Below are 10,744 nucleotides of genomic sequence, written 5' to 3'. Positions count from 1 at the left end.
TCGCTTGGTTGCAATAACAGAGCGCAGCGTTTGGTTAAAGTGTGCCCGACGAAACTGCCCGCAGGGTTTATGTACCACCAAAAAAGTGCAGCAAAGGGCCGTGGGTGGACGGCATTGACTGATGCACAAAGATGTGCGTCGGCTGAGTAAGTCCTAAAACTTACACTACTCAAATCTTACACAGACGATTTATTTTCTTAAAAGGCTAATGCATATTATTTCTAAGGCAAGGGAAAAAAACTATAAATAAAAACGAGCAGGAAAGGATGCACACGCACAATTTTAACTGAGTTTTTAAATTCGGGGGACGGTGACTGGGAGGCAGCCAAAACCAACCGATGGAGGAAAAGGGCATGGAAGATGGGAAGCACGCGTAATCCCCAAATGCTGGTTTGCTGTTTCCTGCCTAGGGAGAGTAATGCACTGCTTAGATCTATTTCTTTTGGCCACTAAGTTCTTTAAGCATGGCTTTCTATGGAGACTGCAACTAATGAGTGGCTGGTGCTGAAGCAAACACAGTGGAAGTTTTAGTTCTGAGCAGTTGTGGTTAACTGATGAAGAGCCTGGCCTAGAGAGACACACAATTCCCTTTCTCCTTTTAAGCTTTTTCCTTTATGTAGGGGTAGGGGTAACTAACTTGTACCTCAAGAGTAGTGCATGTGCTACAGCTTTTGCTGTAACCAACAATAAGGTACTGTTAATGTGGAGGCTGCTTGATAATGGACTTGTGGGAGGAAGACAGTTTGCTAAGGCAAAGTTTCCAGAACTGTTGTTGGATTGGCTGCACACAACCTCCACACACAGTGTTCTTAATGGTTCTGAAGACCTGTGGGATGCTCATGTCATTTCCTTTCAGTGACAGAGAGCCCTCCTCTGTTTTCTGAGATGTGCAGGCTGTATCTTATTGGGACAGAAAGGGTAGTCACTTCCACTCTTTCAGTTCACTTCCACTCTTTCAGTTCTCCATTGTATCTAAGACAACATACTATGGGCCCAGAAGAAAAAGCAAACCAAAACAAACTGTAATGTGTACTTTTTGAAAATACATTTTAATTATTTCAGATACATTTGCCTAATGACAAATAGCGCAAGTTGTTTCAAGTTTTGTTCATTCCTTGTTTTATCAAAAATTTGACATTTGAGCTATGGGCTGTACGATTCTTCAGTGCAGCCCCTTGTGAGCAAAAACATCAGGATGTGCACCTGTGTTTTGAAACACATCAAGACAGTGGTTTTCTAAGGGTAATGATATGAAACACAACTTGACAGGTCTCCCTTCACCTCTGTCCTGCGAGCTGGTATACTTCTTCACATACTTGATGCCCTGCCTTTGGGTGGTAATTTACTTTGTAAAATTCCAGATTTTTTTTTTTTTTTTTAATACAGTTTGTTCAAACTTCTAAGGTATGTCTAGGCACCTGTGACCTACCTTTGATGTTTTAGAGGCTCTATCTTATGCTACAAAGCAAAAAAAAATCTCCAAAAATTTTTTAATTTATGTGTTTATTATCATAGGAGATAGTAGCTCTGGGCATGACACAAAGTGCCACTTTATTTGAATACAGCAACAGTCCAGAAAATTTCCAATAAAGTACAAAGTTCAAGGCAACGGGAAGATACATGAAGACAAAGCAGCACAATAATACTGTGTCATCACTGGCCCAAGTGAAACTCTCACTGACTGTTAGCAGATGTCCTCACTATTCAGTGAGTCTGCTGAGTACTTGCACATCTTCTGAGCGCTAACATAAAAAGGGGAAATGAGTAAGAAAGTCCATGGTTAATAGTCAGCAGTGAAATTGGATTGTCCCATCAGGGAATGCTGCTCTTAAGTGTTACAAAATGATAATGTAACCTTATTTCCAAAGATTTACTAAGAATGAAGAAACCCAGAGTGAGATTGTTTTTAATCCCTTTATAAAACTGGAGCATAGGCTTGCACAAGTCAGTGGTGTTACTTACCATCTTTGGCCTGGTCCCTTACATGCAGCTGTTACTTTACCACAGAGATTCCCACCTAAAGCAGCTTCTCTTCCTGTTAAAACCTTGTACAGTTTTACAACCCTCTTGGGTAGATTTTGTCAATCCATGAGTGGGACGAGGCTCAAGGGAGCTGTGTAAAGGGGATGCTTCAGTAGATGGCACTCTCCCTCTGAGTGAAGATGAGCAAATACCTCAGCCAAGGAATTTGATGGAGTGAGAGCAACTTCCTTTATACTCTACAGAAATTGCAATGGATGCAAACAAAGCTCTGCCTAGCTATACAATGAAGTAACCCCTGGCAGTTTTTCACAAATCTGGATCTATGAAGTCCTTACATCTGGCTTCCTCCCTGCTTAAATGACTATAGTCTCTTTCTGTTCAGCCTGAATACCTTCTGAAATCTTAATGGTGAATACATGCATACATACATACACACACAGATATATATTTTAAAATATATATTTATTTTATATATGTATTATATATATAGATATTTAAAAGAGCTCAGTAGTAATGTAAGTTACACACATCAGACTCCAGGTTTAGAACTGTTCTGCTTCCTCAACTATTTTTTTCTAATTCATTATTTTATTTTACTGTTCTGTCAATGGTAGATCCAGTTTAAGAACTTAGGTTTGTTGATTGTTTTTTGTTGTTCTTTTGAAGCCACAAAATTTCATATATCCAATGTAAAGAGCAGTCGCACTGAATTAGTACAAGTGAGGAGGCCTTAATTACAGGTATGGGGACAATAAATACCTGCTAGGCATTAGGAGAGCTATCACCTTTTAAATCAAATCTGTGGCTAACCAAGAAGTAATGCACAGCCATCATCTTACAGCTTTCTAAACTGCACAGTGTTTTCCTCACCCCTGAACAGAAGGGTGAGAGAAGAGAGTGAAAGAAACGTGTATAAGACAAAGGTTGCAATCAAAAAATTACATGGGACAAATTAATAACATGCAAATTTAATTATTTCAATTTTTTAAAGTTTTGGATTCTTGAGTAATTACGTTCTTTCAATTACTTTAAGTATCTCTTTTGTTATTTGACTGGCACACAAGTCAAATAAGACTCTATATGTTTTCAATCCCTGCCTCTCTCCTGTACACCCCCAAAATCCTTTTCCACTGATTAAAATCACAGTGATAACACTATTTCTAAAAGCCAGAACCTGGAGCGATCATTTTCTTCCTTTAAGAGGGAAGCATTTGCTACCATAGCGCAAATAAAGCTGTTGACCAATTTTTTCCAATATTCATGTCAAACCCTGAGGGTTTTTTGGGCCTGTTAGAATAAAAAGGCCCTAGGTAACATATGAAAGAGGAATATAAAGAGTATTTGTGCCCATCTCTCCAGTGCCAGTCAATTTTTGAGCAATCAAAAGTTATGCACTATTGCGAACTAGATAAAGGAATTTCTATTACAAGAAGTGGTTCAAGCAGTGGCATGCTGCATGAGTGAAATGGCAGATTTAGCGGTGAATAAATACATTTTTAGATTTTCTGTTCTTAATTCAAACAAAACAAACCTACTGTGAGTGTCGGATGCTTAACAGACTGCACCCAAAAGCAGTATTTTCTGTCCTTTGAAGAGAAGCTACACAGCAGATAAAATGCTGGACCAGTGGAAGCTCTCTGTTGAAAGTGCCATTTAGCTACAGCATTCATCTATTATTTAGCTAGTAGATTTAAACTTCCAAATACATTTTGTACAGAATTCCAAGTAGTCTTCATCCAGTAAGGTTACTACTCAAAAGTCTCTTTTGCACACAACTGAATGGAAATGGTTTGGAGAGGCTTTTTTTAACACTTTACAAAGGAACTGATTTTTTTTCCTCTGAAAAAAAATCAGGATGTAGGGCGTAAGGCTTCTACGATTTGGAACATGTTCTTTAGACGAATAAAAGCAAAATGGTTTAACACTATTACAGTACTACTAATTTCTTCCCCTTCTATTTCTGCAGTCCTGAGCTGACATTTTGTTCAATCACATAAGAAAACATATCTAGGTCATGAAACTAATCAAAAACATTGGGCTTATGGTTGTAACCTTTACCTTTACAGAAGCTATTGTGAATTTAGAAGACATCTGAAGATCCACAAACCAGCCTTCTACACTGGTGTTCAAGTAGTGGTTTCAAATCAAAGAAAAACAATTTCCTGACTGAATCATCAAACTAGGTATTGGGGATACCTGAGTTTTATGCCTTCAGGCAAATTACAGCCTAATTTTCAGGTGTGGTGTACTTCTTTAACTCCCATTTATTTCAAATGGAGTTAGAAGAGCTCAGCACCTCTGAAACTTGTTTTTAAACTATTTTGGGAATATCTTCCTTACAGATACATTGGAAAGCTGTTTTAATGTTTGTAATACATTTTGAAATGCTTAGTAAGAATATGTTGCAGAAATGCAGTCATTACTAACAAGTGTCTCATTGAAACAGTCCTGGTTTTTTCTCATCTCAGTGCAGTACAGTTCAAATTACCTTAAAAAAAAAAATCTCACAACAATTAAACCTTACAGTTCTGTAGACAGGACAGAGCAAGAGACAGAAGGTGCATGCAGTGGGTTCCCAGGGATCTGCTACCTCACTGCTTTTAGGATGGAAGCTGAAGGGTGGAAGATCATGAGCAAAAGGTGAAGAGCAAGCAGTGGCAGGTCCTGCTTCAGACCTGACAATCACGTGGGTTCCCTATACTTTAGAAGATTCCTACTGAAAGGATCCAGAAGATATGGTGAGAGAATATTAGCCTCACTTTTGATAATATTAAGAAGCCAGACAGAGATCAGAACTCAGTGGGCTTGCAGAGCTGGTCAAGGAAGTAGCCAGAAAAATCAAACTCTTGATTCTTTGTAAGGGATTGCATTGTGTAATAGAGGTCTCATACCTTTTGGTTTACCGGTGTAGGTGGGTTTATTTGTGCCGCATGGTATTTGTGTTCAGGAAAATTACATTGAGTAAGTAAGAGAAGAAATAGCAGTAACTGGATGGACCAGAGAAAGTTGGGTGCCCTGTTCGTCAGTGTTTGGAGATGGGTGCAGAACAAAGGGTTGATTTTCAAACATGATTTATTTAGAAACTTAAGATGTATTAAAGGACAATGAGGCTAAAACTTACCAATAAATGTATCAAATGCAATAGTTAGAATAAATCCATCAAATCCATGGATAAAGAGAAGTTAATAAAAGTAATCAACACTCAGCAGACCAGTACCTACTGGTTCCCTAATGAAGGTGATCTTGAATCAAACCAGATTTTACTGGAAATCTCAAGAATATTACAAATGTCACTTCATGCTACGTTAATTAGACCACAGTCATCTGTAAAACTGTTCAACCAAGGGTGGGCACATGCACCAGACTGGTGAGTTAAGCAAAAAGACAGAGCAAAAGAAGAAATGCTTTTTTTCCTTTTGCTACCTTTTTATGTGTGAAAACTGCAGATGATTTTTGCATACTCCCATTGCTAGCTTATCCAGTCCACTCTGCAGGATTTGCTTGACAGGAGGAAAACATAGTTCTAAATTCATTTGGCCGCTGTATTTTTTTTCAGTTTTCTATTCTTGCTGATTCGCAAAGTCTCAGTTGACTGAGTTATGAGCTGTTTGCCCAACAGGGCCTTTGTTCTGGTCTGTGCTTCAGCAAAAACTGGAAAAACCTGTTCGTGTGCTCCTTTTTTTTTTTTGATCTTCCTCTCCCATTGGCAGCTGCAGCTTGTACACATGCAGACAAGGTGGTGCCTACCTCTCATGTGGAAAGCTGCCTTACAAAAACTGAGGTTGCTTTTTCTATTATCCCAGAGCTTTTCTAGCCTCATGAAGGCTTTGGTGGATGCTCCAGGAGTTAAACTCTGTTTGTTCTTCACAAAATGTGTTTAGGTCATCATTTTATTTTTCTTCAAGCAAAGGGAGGGTGTTTGAGTGTGGCTCCCGTCCAGCCTTTTAAATAATATTTTGTAGACTAGGAGATCTGCAGAAACCAGCCTTGTTGTGCAATGTAGCTTTTTGGATGCAGAAACTTGTCTGCTTTACAGCAGCTGCACAGGGTGCAGTGTTAACATCTGCAAGACAGGACAAACACTGAGGCAGCAAGTTAGTGTGAAAAGTGGACAAGCTGAGAAGAAACTTTGTTTTCTATCTATCTCGTTCCTTTTCCTCTTGCTTTGTGCTGCTTTTGGAACAAGAATGGGTCAACTTTGTGGACGGTGCATACAGCTGCTGCGGGACTTCGTGGCCTTTGTTCAGAGGATGTCCTCCAACTTGGTGCAAGGCATCAAGGAATGCTTGACTCTGATAAGCAAATGCTCCTGCTTAAAACAAAAGAGCTCAAAAGCCAGACAGCTGTACAAGCCCATCCTGCAGCCTCATGAGAGAGTGACAGCACAGGAATTTCTGCTGCATATTGAAACAGGTAAGAGGGCTTGTTTCTTTCTAAAGGTTGTGGAAGAACAAGGAGATTCATTTTGTGGGTTGAAAACAGATTGCTGGCTGAACTGCTCTGGCATGGCATGAAGCAGCTTGGTGATGATGTAGGAAATGCCAGAGCTACAGAGCATTTTCTTTGTGTATGGGACACCAAGGGCTCAAGTAGCGTAACAGTTTTATCTAGGTAGAAATGGTCAGTCACTTTCTTGCTCTGCCACCACTGTTAATACATAACCCTTGTAAATATGTTTCATAGAAGTGAGTCCTTCTAGAAATTGAAGTTAATTTTTTAAAGTCAGTCGCTGAAGTCACAAAGCCAGTAACAGGCAGTACTAACACTGGATGCTACGTGGGTGCTGAGCTGTGAGCAGGCAAATCAGTGTGGTCCTGGCTGAGTTGTGCACACGCATGTTGGCTGGCTGCAGAACACCTGGACTTGCACTGGGGGTGTCTGTGCTATAGATAGGGAAGGTCAAAGTCACCCTGGGACAAACACCATTGGGCTCCCAGGATTCCAAGCAACTGGTCTGCCTAAGTGCTTTTGTGCAAACATTTTAGACACAAGGCTTGAACACAATCATGGGATTCTGCTTCAATCAAAGTAGATCCATAACTCTTCATGTATCTCCTCTGCTTTACAGGCTACCTGCCTAATTGCCCTGTATATCTACTTGTGATGTCTTCTCTATCCTGTCCTAGGATACAACAATATCAATAGGAAAACTTTTTTATTTCACTCCTGCAGTCACAGAATATCATCTCGGATGAGTGTATTTTGTCAGTTGTCCAACCTAAAAACATTCCTTGTCTCAAGCTTAGGCAGGGGCCATTGCTTGTTTGGTTTTGCTTTGTCCCAAAGCTAATTGGGTATATCGCTTTAACTTTAACAACCTTGGGCTAAAGCTACTACACAAAATTGCATAGCCTTCTACTTTCATTTGTGTGAAGGGTGTGGAACACAAACTACTATTTCTTTACTTGCCTTTTGGGGGACATAAAACCATCTTGTGAGGGCGACCAGGAGAGACATTTTTCCTTGATGTGACACAGTTAACGCTGTTTGAAATGATCTGTCATGGAACAACCTTTGGAATAATTGCTCTGACGCTGGTTGTTTGGAACATGTGTGAATTAGCCTCAGCTGGTATTAGCTGGTGTCATTATCCTATGAATGTGCTGCTGATACAGTTCACTAACTGTTGCACAGTGGGAATCTTCCAGGGCTGAACATTTTCTTCCAAAGGCTAGCGTGCTCCTGACTGTATAAGAGACTGTCTTGGCAGTATCCCAGCTCAGCTGATGGATCAGGTGCAATGAAGGGGTGGTCTGGAAAAAATGGTGAGGCTGGAGCGGCCCTTTGCAGCACCCACCAGTGCTTCCTGAAAAGACTAAGTGTATGTTTTCTTGAGAAGTCCTTTCCACTCTGAGATGGGTCTTCAAAAGGCTGGTCTGTCTGGGATCCTCAGGAACTGGGGTACAGCAGCAGAGAACTTAGAGCTTCTGTGACAGCAGTACACACATGGCAATATGTGCTCTCAGGGAGGTCCCAACGTCCATGATAGGACATAAGCAGCACCCAGGAAGAAGAACCAGGGTTAATTCTCTGAGTGGTCAAATCCTGCTGCCAGGACAGACGGAGGCAGGGAAGCCTCACAAAGAGAACCAAGACACATCCCTCTTGCTTTAGCACTCGCCTATGTATTTTATTCCAAGGTGGAACAAGCCCATCCTCAGTTCTGGACAAATTATAATAAGCAGGGAGCCAACACTTGGACAATTTGGGTGCAAGGAGAGACTTCATGGTTGATTATCATACTGAGCTATTAGCTAGGGCAGCAAATGCTTGATATTATAACCAGGTGAAGATTTTTAGCCCCTTCTGCTTTATCACTGCCCCAAACAAAAACGCACAGATATGTGGGAGATTCAGACAGTCAGTGTGTAAGGAACAAAATCAAACCACATGAAGAGATTTTGGGTGTTTCTTTAAAACCTTGCACACAGTGGCTAGTCCTTCCCTTTGTGTGTATTGTTAATGATTAAACAAAATTTATCTTCATATGAAGCTGTTCTGTGAAGCCCACTTTTACCTAATCTTGAAGGTGGGAGGCTGCTGCTCTTGACATGTCAGCAGCTTCTAATGGCTTGAGATATTAGCTGAGTTTTGCACTGAGGCATGAAAACTTATACCCCTCACATCCCTCACGTCTCTTTATCCCATGGGAGGTAAAGTAGCTACATCTTCTTCATAGAGATTTTTCAATCTTTAATGCACTGCTTTAATCCATTGTCTGAAAATATATCTCATAATTGTGTGCTCCACCAGTCAATTTATACTATATTACCTTTTCAACGGTTTATACTATTGAGCAGTGGTTCAATCGCCCCTTTTTTTTTTCCTCTCTGCTGCTCCATTCCACACATTATAAGTACATTATACAGTGACTTACAGAAGTCATGCATGACTGCTATTGCTTGTTGGCTATTGCTGAACATCTGGTTTATTCATAGGGGAACTATCATACTTGAGAACAGGTAGACTCATGCTAGAAATTTGAGCCTGAGGCAAGCCCATTTGCAATCCATGTTGCTGTTCCCTGAAATCCTGTATTGTAATACCCAGGACAGGAAACACAGCGAACCTAAAATGTAGTAAATTAAAAATATATACTCTTTCTATAGCTCCTAATAAGAATACCATGTTCAGTAGATATATTTTAACAAAGATCTTCTATGATTCAGGAAAAAAAAAGATTTTTATGGAGAACAAGAGCACCTGCGTTTATATTGGATAGCATAAAAACGTCTAAAGGTTATAATTTATCTTGCTTCCAATCACTAGCTTTGTGAGCTTCACAAGAGGCATTGCCAAGGACAGGTTATTCCAGATTCGTTTATTGCTTCTGCTCATGGAAATATGAATAAGGATAGATGGGCTCTATGGAGTTGTTGCAGTACAAAAATCCTTATGTGTTTGGTTGGCTGTAAATTTTAATTTCTTTTTGTAAACTAATGCTTTTCAGGTAGAATTGAGTCTGTGCTGTCATTGTACATCTTCAGGTTTTGAAATGTCACCACTTGGAAAGGACCCTCTGGAAGCCTTGAGGACCTTAGCCTTTTCAGAAAACCCAGGTTTACAGCAGTCTGCTGCCCTCTATTACTTGCATATGAGTCAGCACAGTAAGTTATCTCAATGCATTAGAAAATTTTCACATAATTATAAATAAAAAGTTTTTTTCCAACTATGAAACTCCCTTTCATTCATTAATCAAAGGTTTTGGGTCCTTTTCTTTCTTTCATGCCATGTTGTTTGCTAAGAAAAATGGAAATGCTGTCATTGCTGTGTGGGCAGAGTTATTCTAGGTTTTGCTATGAGGAGATATCTCTCATGAGACTGTCATTTATGTAATTGTAATACTTCTGGAAAAACTCAGCAGAACTCAAAGTAGTTAGAGTCAATGTATACTGAATCTCCTGAGAGCAACACAGTCAAAACTATGGTGGAAGGAAATGGACATAGATGATCGTTTCAGGTTTTATATTAAAAAGCCCTAGAGGACAGATTGTAGTGGCAACTTATGCAGGAAGCATTCTTCTTTGCCCCAGCTATTCTGTGGGATCACAAGGCTCCTGGGGTAATTTGTAAATGGTTAGAAGTCAGCCTAGATACGCCAAATAAGATTCCAGCAACAGTGTGGGTCCTACAAAAAGGTAGAAATACCAGCAAGAAGCAGGCTGTGGTTTATTTATTTGTTTTAAATTTAGTTCAAGGAGAATATTCTGCCACTTGGCTTGATAGCTTTATCCCATGTATTTTTTTCTCACTAAAAAGGGCAGACAGCCACAACTTGAGGACCTGCTATGAGGCGGAATGACTTGTTTGGTAGCAAGGCATATTGCTTACCTTCCCGTGATGTTTTTGAAGTACTTGATTATTCAAAACCTTTTCAGGCAACTTGCCCTGTTTTGCTAGTACCAATGGAATTTAAATGAAGGGGAATACCACTCAGCCTATGTATGATGGCACTTGAGGCCCAAGACCAACAAGAGAAAAATGTGAGCAACTACCACGAATAATGAGACTCCTGAATGTTTTGTCTCATTCCTGCAGTAAATGTGCCCCTACCTGTGGAGCATCTGGAACCCTTCTATGCCTTACTGCGATCTGCTGACCTGGAGGTGCAACAGATGTCTTCCTTGTCCCTTGTCAACTTCTTGCTGGAAGGAAATAGTGAGTAATTAACAACACATCTCTCTTCGGTTGAAAAAGTATCTCTTCAGCCAGACAGTATAGAAGGAGGGCACATCTACATAGCCAGGGCTACACAAATCCA

At 40.1% G+C, this 10,744-nt stretch overlaps 1 protein-coding gene across 1 annotated transcript in view; it reads left to right on the top strand.

Moving 5' to 3' along the window:
* The first annotated feature begins 26 nt into the window (after nucleotides 1-26).
* LOC104321317 (uncharacterized) overlaps nucleotides 27-10,744 on the top strand; it is a 36,204-nt gene continuing 25,486 nt past the window's right edge. Inside the window, exons 1-4 of the mRNA XM_009923941.2 lie at nucleotides 27-146; nucleotides 6,170-6,396; nucleotides 9,471-9,590; nucleotides 10,522-10,641. Of these exons, the coding sequence (XP_009922243.2) occupies nucleotides 70-146; nucleotides 6,170-6,396; nucleotides 9,471-9,590; nucleotides 10,522-10,641 (544 nt within the window). The 5' untranslated portion in view covers nucleotides 27-69. The remainder of the gene's footprint in view (nucleotides 147-6,169; nucleotides 6,397-9,470; nucleotides 9,591-10,521; nucleotides 10,642-10,744) is intronic.

Source organism: Haliaeetus albicilla, chromosome 7 (assembly GCF_947461875.1).
Source record: "Haliaeetus albicilla chromosome 7, bHalAlb1.1, whole genome shotgun sequence".
In the NCBI taxonomy this organism is placed as follows: domain Eukaryota; kingdom Metazoa; phylum Chordata; class Aves; order Accipitriformes; family Accipitridae; genus Haliaeetus; species Haliaeetus albicilla.
Note: the sequence above shows the minus strand (reverse complement) of the source record. Positions and strands in the feature narration are given on the sequence as shown.